The 18,754-nt window shown below is 44.6% G+C and overlaps 1 protein-coding gene across 5 annotated transcripts in view; it reads left to right on the plus strand.

The window, feature by feature from the left end:
* LOC132396491 (S-phase kinase-associated protein 2-like) overlaps window positions 1-18,754 on the plus strand; it is a 30,351-nt gene that overhangs the window by 2,476 nt on the left and 9,121 nt on the right. For 3 of the 5 annotated variants that reach the window (XM_059974040.1, XM_059974041.1, XM_059974043.1), the window contains exons 2-4: window positions 2,115-2,172; window positions 8,565-8,809; window positions 10,495-10,612. In XM_059974040.1, coding sequence (XP_059830023.1) covers window positions 8,569-8,809; window positions 10,495-10,612 — 359 coding nt within the window. In that variant the 5' untranslated portion in view covers window positions 2,115-2,172; window positions 8,565-8,568. The remainder of the gene's footprint in view (window positions 1-2,114; window positions 2,173-8,564; window positions 8,810-10,494; window positions 10,613-18,754) is intronic. The other 2 variants (XM_059974042.1, XM_059974044.1) reach the window with 1 other exon arrangement.

Genomic DNA, 18,754 nt, shown 5'->3' on the forward strand with positions numbered 1-18,754 from the left:
AATATGAACCTGTTTCACTTATGGTGTGGGCCACATTGTGTCTCATCGTCTGCAATCAGGGCAGTTGTTTTTCCCCATTCCCTCCCAATCAGAGACTTTGATTCTCCATTTAAGTTTGGGAGGATCAGTGCGTCTCCCATTGCGAAGAGGACAGGCTGGAGAAGGTTCTTGTGTCCCAGAGTTAGAGTGGACTGACGTTGAGTACTATTGAGGGTCATTCCTTGCAGCTACAATCACCGAGTGGAGGTTTACTTCCCTTTGGTTTCCCTTCCAGAAGATGTAAGACAGCATGGGAACCAGCCCTTTGGCCCAGCTGGATGCCCCGTCCTAGCTAGTCCCATTTGCTAGTGCTCGGCGATTACTCTCTGAACCTTTCCAATACATATTACTGTCCAACTGTCTGTTAAAAGTTGTTCTTGAATCTGCCTCGAACTCTCATTGGCAGCCCTTACCACCCTATACGTGAAAAAGTTGCTCCTTGGGCTCCTATGAAATCTTTTGCTCTAAATCTATACCATCTAGTTCTTGATTTCCCCAATATTTGGGGAAGAAAGGACTCGTTCTCCCTACCAATGCCCTTTGTTTCTTCGTCTTCTATGGCCCAATTTCGCCCTAAAACTTGGTTCCTCGAGTAGCAACATCTTTGTGAGTCTTTTATTCACTCTTTCCAGTTTAATAACATCTTGTCTATAGCAGAGAACTAAAAATGAACACAGTATTCCAAGGGCAGCCTTGCCTGTGCACTGTACAACCTCATCTCTCACTTATCTAAATTAAGCTTAGTTTCTCATTCCTCACCTGTTTATCCAAATGAACAAGGTTCCTTCGGAATTTGTGATAACCTTCCTCCCTGTCCCATCACTCCATTTGCAAACCGTGCCTTGTATGTTCTTATCCAGATCACTGAAATAGGTGGCAGAGAGCAGTGGGCCCTCTGACTCCAAGCATAGATTCCCTCATTACGCTTGAGAGTCTCTCCCTAGTTACCATTTGTTTTAAATGGAAATATAAAATGTGTTCGTGATTCTCTTTAATCCAATTTACTGCTACTGAGGACATTTCATGGCCACTTTTGGTCTTTATTTACTGAGGTATTTACCCCTATCCTTACCTGCCTCAGGTCTTGCTGCATCTGCTAAAGGGATTGATATGGAGCCGCACTAGGATCACCCCACCTTCTGATGGAGGGAATGTCATTGACGAAGCAGCTGGGCCCAGAATACTGTCCAGAAGAACTTCTGTAGTGATGCCCTGGGCTGGGATGGTGGACCTCTGACAACCACAGTCACCTTTGTGCTCACAATACCTCAAGTGAGGCCTCACCAGTGCTTTATAAAGTCTCAACATTACATCCTTGCTTTTATATTTCAGTCTTCTTGACTCAACCTGCAAATTAACCTTTTGGGAGTCCCTGGTGCCTTTGCACCTCAGTTTTGTATTTTCTATCCATTTAGAAAATGGTCAATCCTTTAATTTCTTATACCAAAGTGCATGACCTTTCACTTCCCAAGAGGTATAGGAGCCTGAATTGTGTGTGTAGATCACGTGTAGTACGAGAGGAAATAACCACTGTCAGACTATCATCAAGAATGCCTACCATGCTATCCCACGCCCACACTTCAGAAAGTCTGATTGCCTGGCTGTACTTCTACTTCCCCAATATATGCATATATACATATTGGCGCGTGGCCACGTGGTTAAGGAATTCGTCTAGTGATCTGAAGGTTGCTAGTTTGAGCCTTGGCTGAGGCTGCGTGGTGTGTCCTTGAGCAAAGCACTTAACCACACGTAGCTCTGTGACAACACTGGTGCCAAGCTGTACGGGTCCTAATGCCCTTCCCTTGGACAACATCAGTGACATGGAGAGGGGAGACTTGCAGCTTGGGCAACTGCCGGTTTTCCATAAAATAAACCTTGCCCAGGCTTGCGCTCTGGAATCAAGGCACAAATACATGGTCTGTTGAGACTAATGGAGGACAAAACACATGCATATAAAGACTGAAACAGCACTTACAGAACTGCTTTAAATTGGTGGACTAGACTGTATTTAGGGATGTATCTTTGAACCTGGATGAGTACACCGCTTTTGTGACCCTGTGCTTTCTGTCTTGGAGGTTGATGTCAGGCGGTCTTTCAGGAGGGTGAATCTCGCATGGCGGCATGTAGTGTCTGGTAAGGATCTGAAAACCTGTACCATTTCAAGGACGTTTTCAACATCTCTCTGCTGTGGTTGGAAGTTCCCATCTGCTTAAAAAAGATACCAATTATGCCAGTGTCTAAGAAGAGTAAAACTGTAAGATAGGAGCAGAATAGGCCATTCTGGTCCAATTATTTTAGTCATCTCCACTCCTCTGCCTTCACCCCGTACCTTTTGATGCCCTGGCTAATCCAGAACCTATCTCTGCCTTAAGTACGCCCAAAGACTTGGCCTCCACAGCCACTCGTGGCAACAAATTCCACATATTTACCACCCTCTGACTAAAGTGGTTTCTCTGCTTCTCAGTTCTAAATGGACGTCCTTCAATCCTGAAGTCATGCCCTCTTGTCCTAGACTCCCCTACCACGGGAAATAACTTTGCCATATTTAGTCTGTTCAGGCCTTTTAACATTTGGAATGTTTCTATGAGATCCCCCCCCCCCCCCCCCCCCCATTCTCCCGAACTCCAGGGAATACAGCCCGAAAGCTACCAGATTTTCCTTATACAGGAACCCTTTCATTCCTGGAATCATTCTCGTGAATCTTCTCTGAACCCTCTCCAAAATCAGTATATCCTTTCTAAAAGTGCACACAGTACTCCCAAGTGTGCACTGCCTTAATGATTATCATACAGTAGTGCTTACATGTACGGTGATGAAATGGTTTGAGAGGTTGGTCATGGCTAGAATCAACTTCTGCCTCAACAAGGACCTGGACCCACTGTAGTTTGCCTATTGCCACAATAGATCTATGGCACACACAATCTCAATGGCTCTCCACACGGCCTTGGATCACTTGGAAAAATACAAGCACCTATGTCAGGGTGCTACTTGTTGACTATAGCTCAGTGTTTTAACACGATCATTCCCACAGTCCTGTTCGATAAGATGCAGTTTTTGGGCCTCTGCACCTCCCTCTGTATTGGATCCTCGACTTCCTAACCGGAAGACCACAATCTGTGTGGATTGGTGATAATATTGCCTCCTCGCCAACAATCAACACTGGCACACCTCAGTGATATGTGCTTAGCCCACTGCTCTACTCTCTCTATACACGTTACTGAGTGGCTCAAGTACCATCTATAAATTTGCTGATGACACAACCATTGTTGATAGAATCTCAGATGGAGAGGAAAGGGTGTACAGGAGTGAGATATACCAGCTAGTTGAGTGGTGTCACACAACAATCTGGCACTCAATGTCAGACGAAAGATCTGATTGCGGACCTCAGGAAGAGTAAGATGAGGGAACACGAACTGATCCTCAGGGTTCAGAAGTGGAGAGAGTGAGCAATTTCGAGTTCCTTATCTTAAGATCTCTGAGGATCTAACCTGGTCCCAACATACTGATGCAGCTGTAAAGAAGGCTAGACAGTGGTAATATTTCATTAGGATTTTGAAGAGATTTAGTTTGTCACCTAAAATGCTCAAACTTCTATAGATTTACAGTGGAGAGTATTCTGACAGGTTGTATCACTGTCTGGTATGGGGGAAGGGGGAACCTACTGCACAGTATCAAAAGAAGCTATAGAAAGTTGTAAAATTAGTCAGCTCCATCTTGGGTACCAGCCTCTGTAGTATCCAAGACATTTTCAAGGAGCAGTGTTTCAGAAAGTTGGTGGTCATTATTAAGGAACCCTATCACCTAGGACATGCCCGCTTCTCATTGTTAACGTCAGGAAGGAGGTAGATAAGCCTAAAGGAGCACACACTCAGTGATTCAGGATTCACTCACTTCTGCACTCTGACATTTCTGAATTTCCAGCATTCTGCTAGTGTCTTCCACAGTGAAAACAGCTTCTTCCTCTCCGCTATCCAATTACTAAATGGGCATTGAACACGTGAACTCTATCTCACTTTTTAAATTACTATTTTGGATTTGCACCATTTGTAATCTAAAATTTAATATACATATATACTTGCTGTAATTTAGTTTTTCTTTCTATATTATCATGTATTGCATTGAACTGCTGTTAGCAAATCTCACCACACACATCGGTGATAATAAACCTGACTCTGATGGAGATGTATATCTATCAGTATATACAATATAATTGTTCATTTCAATAAGCAGTGCAGAAAGAGGGTAAAGAATTAGTTAGCCAGTCGGCAATCAAAAGGTTGAGCTTGGTGGGACTCACATTCTGAGCTGCATATATTTCAATGCAAGGAGTATCGTAGGAAAGGCAGATGAACTCAGGGCATGGATCGTGAATGCTAACATCACATTTATCTTCCTCGCCACCGACTCAATCTGCAAACTAACCTTTATGGAATCTTTCATGAGGACTCCCAAGTCCCTGAGCAGCTCACCCAGAGTTTTGAATTTTCTTTCCATTTAGGTAATAGTCTACTCTTTCATATCTTCTACCACAGTGCATGACCATATACTTCCTGACACTATTCCATCTGTTTTCTTTGTGCATTCCCCTAATCTGGCTAAGTCCTTCTCTAGCCTCTATTTTCTCAAAATTACTTGACCCTCCGTCTACCTTCGTATCATCTACAATCTTGGCCACAAAGCCATCAATTCCATCATCCAAAACATTGACATATAATGTAAAAGGAAGTGGTCCCAACACAGACTCCTATGGAACACCATTAGTCACCAGCAGCCAACCAGAAATGGCTCCTGTTATTTACACTTTTTGTCTCTTGACACTCGGTCAGTTCCCTATCCATGCTAGCGTATTTCCTGTAATACCATGGTCTCTTAACATGTGAATAGCCTCCTGCAGCACCTTGTCAAAGGCCTTCTGAAAATACAAGTACACACCATCAACCAATTCTCCTTTCTCTAACCTGCTTGTTATTTCTTGGAATTCCAACAGACTAGTCAGTCAAGATTTTCCCATGCTGACTATAGCCTATTTTGTCATGTGTCTTAACTACATCTGTAAAAATCAACATCTTTCCAACCACTGAGGTCAGACTAACTGGCCTGTAATTTGCTTTATTCTGCCTCTCTCACTTGAAGAGTGGAGTGACATTTACAATTTTCCATTCCTCTGGAACCATTCTAGAATCAATTGATGCGTGAAAGATCATTACTAATGCCTCCACAATCTCTACAGCCACCTCTTTGAGAACCCTGGGATCTACACCATCTGGTCCATATGACTTATCTACATTCAGAGCTTTCAGTTTCCCTGGAACTTGTAATGGCAGCTTAACTCACTTCTGCCCTCTGACACTTATGAATTTCCAGCACTCTGCTAGTGTCTTCCACAGTGAAAACTAATGGAAGTACTTATTCAGTTCATCCACCATTTCCTTGTCCCCCTCTACAACCTCTGACTTTCTCAAATTGTATGAATTCGATCATGTTATGTTCACTGATCCCCTTGGGGCTCTCTGATCAATTCTGGTTCATTGCACAACATCCAATCCAGAATAGCTGAACCTTTCGTGACCTTAACCACGAGCTGCTCTTAAAAAGCCATCTTGTAGGCAATCTAGAAATTCCCCCTCTTGGGATCCAGTACCTGCCTGATTTTCCCATTCTACCTGAATATTGAAATCGCCTATGACCATTGCAACATTGTCCTTTTGGCATGAATTTTCTATCTCCCATTGTAGGCCCATCCTTACTACTGTTTGGGGGTGTCTATACAACTCCCATCAGGGTCTTTTTACCCTTGCAGTTGCTTAGCTCTATCCACAATGATTCAACACCTTATTATCCTATGTCACCTCTTTCTTATGATTTGATTTCATTTTTTTTTACTAATAGAGCAATGCACTCCTCTGCCTTTCTGCCTGTCCTTTCGATACAATGTGTGTCCTTGGACTTTAAGCTCCCAGCTATAATCTTTCAGCCACGATTCAGCAATGCCCACAATATCAAAGGTTTCAAAAGTACATTTAATGTCACAAATGTATACAATATACATCCTGAAATGCTTTTTCTTTGCAACCATCCACGAAAACAGAGGAGTGCCCCCAAAGAATGAATGATAATTAAATGTTAGAACCCCAAAATCCCCCCGCCCCAGCTACCCTCCTGCGCGTAAGCAGCAGCAAGCAATGATCCCCTCCCCCCACCAGCAAACACAAAGCATCAGCACCCTCTACCGAGCACTTAAGCGTGCAGCAAAGCAACAATAAAGACACAGACTTGCAGTATCCCAAAAACTACTCATTCACCCTATTCGACATGCTACAGGCGCTCTCGATCTCCCTTTTAATTGGGGAGAAAGAGATGTCTCCGTTTCAGAGTGAGAGGGGGGAGACATAACAAACATACCTGTCAATCTGCAACTGTGCTGCATGTCACCTACCTTCTTCCATATTCAAGATTAACACCTTCAGTCCTGTATTCACCCTTTTCGATTTTGTCCACTTTTTACATTGCAGCACATCTTGTTGACTGCAATTTCATCCTTTTGTTGGCTGCTCCTTGTTAGCAGCCTCATTTCATACTGCCTCTGTTTGTAATCCGACTACCTCATCCTCAGCACTATTCAAAGAGTGCAGAGAAAATTTACAAGGTTGGTATGGGGGGGATGCTAAAGTCCATGGGTTAAGGGTGAAAAGTGAACTATTTAAGGGGAACATGAGGGGGATCTTCTTCACCCTGAGGGTGGTGAGAGTGTGGAACGAGCTACCAGTACAAGTGGTGGATGCAGGGCTGATTTCAACCTTTAAAAGAAAGTTGGTTAGTTTGTATAGTAGGGGTATGGAGGGCTTTGATCTATGTGTAGACCGATGGGACTAACCATGAATGGTTTGGCACAGACGAGATGGGCTGAAGGGCCTGTGTGCTGTAGTGTTCTATGACTACACAGTGGATTCTGATTAATTAGAACACATCCCAATTAGCTGAAGTTTCATGGAAATATTTTTAAAAGTACTTTTTAAAAAAAAACAAACTACTGTTTAACTGAGTGGAAAATTGTGTATTCAAATGAAATACAGGACAAATTAGAACACTACCAATATTACTTGTGGTTGTCCGACAATGATAGGAGACTTGTGTGAGAGTTTTTAGGTGGAAAAGCCATTGTGCTGGGGCAGTTCCACTCTCAACTTTGGAAGTGTGGGTCACAACTCAGCCCTTCCCTGGTTGCACTTTTGTGCCTTGTCATATCCTTCAATCTCCTTATAGCTTTGCAGAACTGCCTTCCTGGCTGTTGGATCTCACTTTAGCTCACATCCATCCAGCCTGCTGGAGCTGACCACTTATGTCCCTATTCCTCTGGGGTACAAGACCAGCTGGCTCTCTTCACCTGACTCGGAGGCACAAGTGAGAGCTGAGCTTCTGGAGGGGACTAAAGGTGACGTTCAAGATGATTCAAGTTCAAAGTAAATTTATTATCAAAATACATACATGTCACCATATACAAACCTGAGATTAATTTTCTTGTGGTCATACTCAATAAATCTATAGAATAGTAACCATAACATGATCAAAAAAAGACTGCCCAACTTGGGTGTTCAACTAGAGGGCACAAGACAACTATAAAAAGAAAGATATTGATAAGTAAATAAGCAATAAATATTGAGAACATGAGATGAAGAGTCCTTGAAAGTGAGTCCATTGGTTGTGGGAGCATTTCAATGATGGTGTAAGTGATGTTCAGCAAAGTTATCCCCTCTGGTTCAAGAGCCTGTTCGTTGAGGGTTAGGTTGGGATAACAGTTTTAGGTTATTGATATCTTCAATTTCATTGTAATTGCTAACTTGTGGTAGTGAAATTGTTTAATTTTCACTCCCCTCTGTTTCTGGCATTACCAGTTCTGAATGCTTGAAACTGCAGTGAGCAAATGATCAACTAATGATCAACTATCAGTGACAAGAATCTGAATTTTAGACAATAGACAGTAGGTGCAGGAGTAGGCCATTCGGCCCTTCTAGCCAGCACCGCCATTCATTGTGATCATGGCTGATCATACACAATCAGTACCCCGTTCCTGCCCTCTCCCCATATCCCTTGACCCCACAATTTTGAACACAAATGCACAACTGATGCTATTTAAAATCTGTTCACTCTAACCACGGTGTGTTGTCTTAACGACACTAGTTAGAGAATGTTCAACAACGGTCTCTTGCCCCAATTAAGCAGCATACTGTCCCAATTAAGAACAGGGAATCTGAGCTATTTTCTTGATTTGATTTTCTTGTTTTTTAAGAGTTATCCCAAATAAGTGGCTGTCCTGATTAACCAGATCCAGTTAAACAAATCCACAGTATATAAATGTTGTAATTTCTGATTTGTGACGTGCTGCTGGCACAAAACAACAATCAGGGTGACTGGTACGAAGGTACGAACACGACTATAACTGCTCCCTGCCCAGTGGACTGTGTGTTGGGGAGCTGGGTGATCAGTCCAGGTCACAGTGTGTCTGTTCTCATTGATTTGTCTGACAGAACCATGCGTCGGGAGGACAGAGGCTGCAGCTCTGCTACGTTGACTTGGAGCTGGGACTCTGTGGAAACGGACTCATTGATGACCGTGATGGGTGTCCGTCTGATTGAGGACAACGTGAATGCTGCAGGGGAGGACGCTAATCACTCTCCTCCCAACAAACGGCCCAGGCCCTGCCAAGGGAAGGAGAACCAGCCACACAGCTTCCTGGTGTCAAGGAGGTTTCGCAAGGCAGACTGTTCATCAGGTAAGAGGGATCTGATCTGTACGTACATGCTTTCTCCAGACTGGCCTGTTCTGGATGGTTCAATAACTTCCTGGCTGCCATGGATGGTTTGGAATCCGTGACCAATGCTGGCCCAGCCTGTGAGTCCTTCTCCAAAGCTCCATGGTCCCGTGTCCTAGGGGCGCCTCTTCCCACACCACGCTCTGCCACTGGTAGAACACAGAAAACCTCCAGCACAATACAGGCCCTTTGGCCCACGATACTGTGCCGAACATGTACTTACTTTAGAAATTACCTATTGGGTTACCCATGGCCTTTTATTTTCCTAAGCTCTATGTACCTATCCAGGAGCCTCTTAAAAGACCCTATCATATCTGCCTCCTCCACCGCCACTGGCAGCCCATTCCACGCACTCACCACTCTCTGCATAAAAAAACTTACCCCTGACATCTCCTCTGTACCTACTTCCAAGCACCTTCCTTAAAAACTCTGCCCTCTCGTGCTAGCCATTTCAACCCTGGGAAAAAGCCTCTGACTATCCACGCGATCAATGCCTCTCATCATCTTATACACCTATCAGGTCACCTCTCATCCTCCATCGCTCCAAGGAGAAAAGGCCGAGTTCACTCAACCTGTTCTCATAAGGCATACTCCATTATCCATGTCCTATTATCTAACCTTGCATCACTCACCAATACTATAGCACAAAATAGGGTTAGACCATTCAGCCTATCGAGTCTTCATCGCCATACTATCATAGCCAGTTTATTATCCCTCTCAACCCCATTCTCCTGCCATTTCACAGTAACCTTTCACACTTTGATAAATCATGGAACTATCAACCTTCGCTTCTAATATACCCAAGGAGCTGTCTGTGGCAATGAATTTCACAGATTCATTACCCTCTGGCTAAGAGAATTCTTCCTCATCTCTTTTTCAAATGGACGGCACTCTATTCTGAAGCTGTACCCTCAGGTCCTAGACTCCCCCACTATAGGAAACATCCTCTCCACACCCACTCTATCTGTGTCCTCTGGTCCTACACTCCCTCACTATAGGAAACATCCTCTCCACATCCACTCTATCTGTGTCCTCTGGTCCTAGACTCACTCACTATAGGAAACATCCTCTCCACATCCACTCTATCTGTGTCCTCTGGTCCTACACTTCCTCACTATAGGAAACATCCTCTCCACACCCACTCTATGAACCTCCTCCGGACCCTCTTCAATGCTAGCACATATTTTCTTAGATAAGCCTGGTTCTAGTTGATCTCAAATCTGAATAACAGTAGCAATGATGCAGGGACTGCAGCTTCCAAGCCCTGCCCTCTCCCCTGTGACTGGCTGACTGACCCTGCTCTGGACTACCCCCAGGCCACATTTCCACCACAGTATTGGTACCTCATTGTACCCTGAACAGGCTAGTAAGCTGCTGAGAACTGTGTCTGTCCTCCTGGCTAACCCCTCTGCAGCTGCTGAGCTCAACCAACCCTCTGCCCTTGTTCCACTGAGGGTCTGATCCTCCATCCTGTGCTGATTCGTAGCTACAAGTATCTAAATTTCATTCTCCAGTGCTGGGACCCCTGCTTCCACTCTTGGTATCCTCTGTCTCTCTGACAGCTCCTGCTTGGATCGGCGCAAAGCTGGGACCCCCGCTCCTGGTCTGTAATCTCAGGCTGTCTGCATTGAACTCTCTCCCTACAGGTGTGAGCCGGTCCTGGGAGGAGCTGCCCGATGAGCTGCTGTTGGTTATTTTTCACTCTCTGTCAATGCCTCAGTTGTTGAAGGTTTCGCAGGTCAGCAGGCGATGGCATCGACTGGCGTGAGTACCAGCTCCTCCTCTCTCAACTTCTCAAAGTGGTCACAGCTAGGGTACAGACAGCAAAAAGTTAAGTGCTCACCAATAAAGATCGAGGGAGCAGACAGGCAATGCAGGATCCGTTCCCCTCAACAACAGGCACTCACCTTTGGATACCACTGCAGAGATGATTATCAGGGCATAGCTACAGCAGCCAAGTCAGTGGCTCTGAGGATCGGTAGGGACGGGCAAAGTCAAGCAGTGCCATGGTGATAGGGTACAGACAGCACGGGGTGTTGCTGCCTGGGTACCAGGGTCGAGGATGTCTCAGTGTGAATGCAGAACATTCCCAAGGGGAGGGTGAGCGTACAAAGATTGTGGTGCATGTTGGCACAATACAAGTAGAAAGTGGGAAGCTGTTGTGTGCAGTGAGTACAGAGAGCTAGGCAAGAAGCTGAAAAATGGGAATTTCTGGATGGCTGCTCGTGCCACATGCTGGTCAGGGCAGGATAGAACAAGCAAATATGTAGCTGGAGAGCACATGCAGGAGGCAGGTTTCAATTTCATAAATCATTGGAACCTCTCCTTGGGCAGGGTGACCTGTACAAGGGGGGGTAGGTTGCACTTTAACTGCAGAGGAACCAAAATTGGCCAAAATCAGAATGGTTTCCTTAAGGGAAAATATTGCTTGCTTAACGGGAAAGATACCAGCATGGATGGCAGGAGTGGGAAAAAAGAGGGGAGGTTCCTTTTCTGGTTGGCTGCCAGTGACTGGTGCTGTCTCACGGAAGTCTGTGTTTGGACTGCTTCCTTTTACCATAAGATCATTAGACATAGGAGCAGAATTAGGCCATTCAGCCTATTGTTTCTGCTCCACCATTTCATCATGACCGATCCTGGCTCCCATTCAACCACATAAACCTGCTCACTCACAATATCTCTTGCTGCCTTGACCAATCAGGAATCATATCAACTTCCGCTTTGAATATACCCACAGACTTGGACTCCACTCTAGTCTGCGGCAGAGCATTCTACAGATTCAACATCCTCCTTCTGTTTTGAAAGGTTGCCCCAGAATTTTGACAATATGCCTTCTAGTTCTATATACCCCTGCCAAAGGAAACATCCACCCTATCTAGTCCTTTCAACATCCTGTAGGTTTCAATGAAATCCCCCTGCACTCTTCCAGATTCCAGTGAGTACAGGCCCTAAGCTAAAATATTTCTTATGTTAACCCCTTCATTCCTGGAATTGTCCTCGTGAACCTCCTTTGGACTATCTCCAATAACTACTATAGATCTTTTCTGAGATGAGGGGCCCAAACTGTTGAGAGTTCTCTAAGTGCAGCCTGACTGGAGTCTTATAACTTCAGTAATATCTGCTTGTTCTTGTATTCTATTCCCCTTGAAATAAATGCCAATATTGTATTTGCCACCTTTACCAAAGACTCAACCTATGGACTAACCTTATGGGAGTCTTGCACGAGGACTCCTAGGTCTTCCAATTTGTCTAAGTCCTGCTGCAATCGCATTGCTTCCTAAACACCACCTACCCCTCCATCTATCTTTATGTCATCTGCAAACTTTGCCACAAAGCCATCAATTCCATTATTTCTTCAGCGGTTTGAACGGGGCACAATTGCACAAGCACGTGGAGGTCAGCCAGTGAGAACAGCAAGAAGAGTTTAAAAAGAAGACATTTATACAGCAGGCGTCAGAGTGGAGGGAGACAGTAGGAAGGCTTTGGCTCAATGGGGCTTAGGCGATAAAGGGTCGAGGCGAGGTTGGTTATCTGTGTAGAATACAGACAAGAAGTATGTGTGTGAGGCCAGTTTTCTGTACTGGGTGACAGATTTGGGAGGCCTGGGAGACCCCAGCCTCCCGGATGGCCATATCTGCACCAGATGTGTCAAGCTGTAGCTCCTTAGGGACCAGTTTAGGGAACTGGTGATGCAGTTCGATGACCTTGGTTTGGTCAGGGAGAGTGAGGAGGTGATAGAGAGGAGCTATAGGCAGGTAGTTACTCTGGGCACTGGGGAGACAGATAAGTGGGTAACAGTCAGGAGAGGGAGGGAAGGAGTCAGATGCTAGAGAGTACCCCAGTGGCTGTCCCCCTTAACAATAAGTACTCCTGTTTGAGTACTGATCACAATTCTATCTCCTTTACCATAGCATTGGAGAGGGATAGGAACAGACAGGTTAGGGAAATGTTTAATTGGAGTAAGGGGAAATATGAGGCTATCAGACAGGAACTTGGAAGCGTAGATTGGAAACAGATGTTCTCAGAGAAATGTACAGAAGAAATGTGGCAAATATTCAGGGGATATTTGTGTGGAGTTCTGTATAGGTACGTTTCAATTAGACAGGGAAGTTATGGTAGGCTACAGGAACCGTGGTGTACAAAGACTGTTGTAAATCTTGTCAAGAAGGAAAAAAAGAGCTTACAGAAGGTTCAAAAAGCCAGGTAATGTTAGAGATCTAGAAGATTATAAGGCTAGAAGGAAAGAGCTTAAGAATGAAATTAGGAGAGCCAGAAGGGGCCATGAGAAGGCCTTGGCAGGCAGGATTGTACGAGTATGTGAAGAGCAAGAGGATAAGACGTGAGAGAGTAGGACCTATCAAGTGTGATGGTGAGGAAGTGTGTATAGAACCAGAGGTGCTTAATGAATACTTTGCTTCAGTATTCACTATAGAAAAGGTTCTTGGCAATTGTAGGGATGACTTACAGCAAACTAAAAAGCTTGAGCATGTAGATATTAAGAGGATGTGCTGGAGCTTTTGGAAAGCATCAAGTTGGATAAGTCACTGGTACCAGATGAGAGATACCCCAGGCTACTGTGGGAATCGAGGGAGGACATTGCTGAGCCTCTGGTGATGATCTTTGCATCATCAATGGGGACTGGAGAGGTTCTGGACGATTGGAGGGGTGTGGATGTTGTTCCTTTATTCAAGAAAGGGAGTAGAGATAGCCCAGGAAATTATAGACCAGTGAGACTTACCTCAATGGTTGGTAAGTTGACGGAGAAGATCCTGAGAGGCAGGTTTTATGAACATTTGAAGAGGCATAATATGATTAGGAATAGTCAGCATGGCTTTGTCAAAGGCAGGTCGTGCCTTACGAGCCTGATTAAAGTTTTTGAGGATGTGACTAAATACATTGAAGGTAGAGCAGTAGATTTAGTGTATATGGATTTCAACAAGGCATTTGATAAGGTACCCCATGCAAGGCTTATTGAAAAAGTAAGGAGGCATGGGATCCAAGGGGACATTGCTTTGTGGATACAGAACTGGCTTGCCCACAGGAGGCAAAGAGTGGTTGTAGACGGGTCATATTCTGCATGGAGGTTAGTGACCAGTGGAGTGCCTCAGGGATCTGTTCTGGGTCCCCTATTCTTTGTGATTTTTATAAATGACCTAGATGAGGAAGTGGAGGGATGGGTTTGTAAACTTGCTGATGACACAAAGGTTGGAGGTATTGTGGATAGAATGGAGGGCTGTCAGAGGTTACAAAACTGGGCTGAGAAGTGGCAGGTGGAGTTCAACCCAGATAAGTGTGAGGTGGTTCGTTTTGGTAGGTCAAATATGATGGCAGAATATAGTATTAATGGTAAAACTCTTGGCAGTGTGGAGGATCAGAGGGATCTTGTGGTCCGAGTCGGTAGGACACTCAGAGCAGCTGCGCAGGTTGACTCTGTGGTTAAGAAGGCATACGGTGCATTGATCTTCATTAATTGTGGGATTGAGTTTAAGAGCCGAGAGGTAATGTTGCAGCTATATAGGACTCTAGTCAGACCCTACTTGGAGTACTGTGCTCAATTCTGGTCGCCTCACTACAGGAAGGATGTGGAAGCCATAGAAAGGGTGCAGAGGAGATTTACGAGGATGTTGCCTGGATTGGGGGGCATGCCTTATGAGAATAGGTTGAGTGAACTCGGCCTTTTCTCCTTGGAGTGACGGAGGATGAGATGTGACCTGATAGAGGTGTATAAGATGATGAAAGGCATTGGTCGTGTGGATAGTCAGAGGCTTTTTCCCAGGGCTGTAATGGCTAGAACGAGAGGGCATAGTTTTAAGTTACGTAGAAGTAGGTACAGAGGAGATGTCGGGAAAGTTTTTTTACACAGAGAGTGGTGAGCGCATGGAATGGGCTGCCGGCGTTGGTGGTGGAGGTGGAAACGATAGGGTCTTTTAAGAGACTCCTGGACAGGTACATGGAGCTTAGTAAAATCGAGGGCTATGGGTAAGCCGAGGTAGTTCTAAGGAAAGGACATGTTCGGCACAGCTTTGTGGGCCGAAGGGCCTGTATTGTGCTGTAGGTTTTCTATGTTTCTACTATCTACATCATTGACAAACCATGTGAAAAATAGTGCTCCCAGTACTGACCCCTGAGGAACACCACTATTTAATTGGAACCAACCAGAAAAGGCCCCCTTTAATCCCACTCACTGCCTCCTGTCTGTCAGCCATCCCTTTATCCATGCCAGTGTATTTCCTGTAACACCATAGGACTTCATCTCGTTAAGCAGCCTCATGTGAGGCACCTCATCAAATGCCTTCTGAAAATCCAAATGAATGACATCTACTGCCTCTGCTTTGTCCACCCTGCTTACTACTTCCTCGAAGAATTCTAACAGATCTGTCAGGCAAGGTTTCCCTTTGTAGATACCATGCTGACTTTGACTTATTTTATCATTAATCTCCAAGTACCGCAAAACCTCATCCTTAATAATGGACTCCAACACTTTCCCAACCACTGAGCTTTGGCTAACTGGCTAACTTCCTCTCTTTTGTCTTCCTCCCTTCTTAAAGAGTGGAGTGACATTTGCAATCCGAGTCTTCCAGGAGGACCACGGAAGAGTCGAGTGATGTTTGGAAGATCATGACGAATGCATCTGTTAACTCTTCAGCAGCCTCTCTCAGGACTCTGGGATGCAGTCCATCTAACTTATCCACCTTATGACCTTTCAGTTTGCCTAGCACTTTTTCCTTTGTAATAGCAATGGCACTCACTGCTGCTCCCTGACACTGGGACCTCTGGCATATAGCTAGAGTCTTCCATGGTAAAGGCTGAAGCAAAGTGCTTATTAAGTTCATCTGCCATTTCTTCGCCCCCCCCCCCCCCTTCACCAGCATCATTTACCAGAGGTCCAATATCAACTCTCTCTTCCCTTTTATTCTTTATAATTGAAACAAAAACTTTTGATATCTTGCTTTATATTATTGGCTAATCTGCCCTCATATTTCATCTTTTCTCTTTTTTTTTGCCTTTTATTGGATTTTAAAAGCTTCCCAATCGTCCATCTTCCCACTCACTTTTGCTACCATATATATGCCCTTTTATGCAGTCCTTAACTTCCCCTGTCCATGGTGGTCGCCTAGCCCTGCCACTTGAGTACTATGTCTTCTGTGGGACATACCTATCCTGTACCTGGTGAATTATTCCCAGAAACTTCAGCCACTTCTGTGTTGTCATCCCCACCAGTATCCACCTGGGAAGGCTCCTTTCTCATGCCTCTGTAATTCCCTTTATTCCATTGCGATACTGATACATTTGATACGTTCTTCTCCCTCTGAAAGGTTCAATTTAATGTCAGAGAAATGTATACAATATACATCCTGAGATGCTTTTTCTTTGCAACCATCCATGAAAACAGAGGAATGCCCCAAAGAATGAACGACAGTTAAATGTTAGAACCCAACGTCCCTGCCAGCTCCACCCCCCACCAGCTCAGTGGCAGAGCATCGGCACTGCCATTGAGCACTCAGGTGTGAGCAAAGCAACAGCAAAGACACAGACTTGCAGTTATCCCAAAGACTTCGCATTTCACCCAGCATTTGACATACCACAGGTTATCTCTCTCCCTAATAAGGGAGAAAGAGGTGTTTCCATTTTCCCAATGAGCAGGAAGACATAAGAGACAACGCACTGGTTTATGATGTTAAAAGTCCGTTACGTCGCTTTGTTCGAGCCGTGCCTGAAGACCTCAAAGATCTTGGGTCTCCAGGCACATAGCCATAGATATTTCAAATCCTTTGTTGACACATGAGTCTCCTGTCGTGAGTCTGACCATGTCTCCAGAGCCCCGAGATCCTAGGCTTCTGAATCCGAGCCGGACTCTTGCACTGAGCCTTTGGCATACCGAACAACGGCCAGTTATGGAACCCTGAGAGCAGGTCCCATTCCCGCAAAGAACTGTAGTCAGTGTATAACTCCAGGTGAGGGTCTTCAAAAGAACCCTGGAAGGGAAAAAGTGCACAATGAATTTGATCATATTATGATCTCTGCCTCCTAAGGGTTCCTTTACGTTAAGTAAAGAATCTAAGATAGTCTTCCCCTAGTATGCTCAAGTACAAGCTGCTATATAAAGCCATCTTGTAGGCATTCAACAAATTCCCTCTTTTGCGATCTGACACCAATGTGATTTTCTCGATCCCCTTGCTCATTTCAGTAAGGCCTTGGACAAGGTTCCACACGGAAGGTTAGTTAGGAAGGTTCAATCGTTAGGTATTAATATTGAAGTAGTAAAATGAATTCAACAGTGGCTGGATGGGAGATGCCAGAGAGTAGTGGTGGATAACTGTTTGTCAGGTTGGAGGCCGGTGACTAATGGTGTGCCTCAGGGATCTGTACTGGGCCCAATGTTGTTTGTCATGTACATTAATGATCTGGATGATAGGGTGGTAAATTGGATTAGTAAGTATGCAGATGATACTAAGATAGGTGGTGTTGTGGATAATGAAGTGAGTTTTCAAAGCTTGCAGAGAGATTTAGGCCAGTTAGAAGACTGGGCTGAAAGATGGCAGATGGAGTTTAATGCTGTTAAGTGTGAGGTGCTACATTTTGGTAGGAATAATCCAAGTAGGACATAGATGGTAAATGGTAGGGCATTGAAGAATGTAATAGAACAGAGTAATCTAGGAATAATGGTGCATAGTTCCCTGAAGGTGGAATCTCATGTGGATAGGGTGGTGAAGAAAGCTTTTGGTATGCTGGCCTTTATAAATTAGAGCATTGAGTATAGGAGTTGGGATGTAATGTTAAAATTGTACAAGGCATTGGTGAGGCCAAATTTGGAGTATTGTGTACAGTTCTGGTCCCGAATTATAGGAAAGATGTCAACAAAATAGAGAGAGTACAGAGAAGATTTACTAGAATGTTACCTGGGTTTCAGCACCTAAGTTACAGAGAAAGGTTGAACAAGTTAGGCATTTATTCTTTGGAACGTAAAAGGTTGATGGGGGACTTGATAGAGGTATTTAAAATTATGAGGGGGATAGATTTGACATGGATAGGCTTTTTCCATTGAGAGTAGGGGAGATTCAAACAAGAGGACATGAGTTGAGAGTTAGGGGGCAAAAGTTAAGGGTAACACGAGGGGGAGCTTCTTTACTCAGGGAGTGGTAGCGTGTGGAACGAACTTCCAGTAGAAGGAGGAATGGAGGGTTATGGACTGAGTGCGGATCGGTGGGACTAGTTGAGAGTAAGCGTTCGGCACGGACTAGAAGGGCCGAGATGGCCTGTTTCCATGCTGTAATTGTTATATGGTTAGTGAAGTCCCCCCTACAATTGTGTCATTACCCTTATTACATGTCCTTTCCAGCTGTCCTTGCAATCTCAACCACATATCTTGGCTACTATTTGGAGGCCTATATCTGATTCTTGTAATGGTTTTTTTTTACCCTTGCAGTTTCTTAACTCCACCCAGAAAGATTCAACATTCTCTGACCCTGTGTCATCACTTTCTAAAGATGGAATTCCATCTCTTAACCAGTAGACACACCACCACCAATGCCTTCCTCCCTGTCCTTTTGATACACAGTATTTTCTTTGTTAAACTCCCAATTATGATCTTCTTTCAACCACGACTCAGTGATGCCCACAACATCATACAACCAATCTCTAATTGCGCTATGTCCGCCTTATTCCAAATGCTACATGCACTTAAATAGAGTACCTTCAGTCCTGCCTTCTTTGCCCTTTTGAATTTTGCCTCTGTCGTTCAACTTTTTGCTATACTGCATTTGTACACAATCATTGGCTTGTCTTTCCTTACATTCATATTACACCACCCACTTGTAAACCTGATGGCTTGTCCTCAGCTCTATCGTATTAGTTTAAATCACTCCAACTGCTCTAGTAAACCTGGCTGCAAGAATATTGGTCCTC

The sequence above is a fragment of the Hypanus sabinus genome, chromosome 7 (genome assembly GCF_030144855.1).
Source record: "Hypanus sabinus isolate sHypSab1 chromosome 7, sHypSab1.hap1, whole genome shotgun sequence".
NCBI lineage: Eukaryota > Metazoa > Chordata > Chondrichthyes > Myliobatiformes > Dasyatidae > Hypanus > Hypanus sabinus.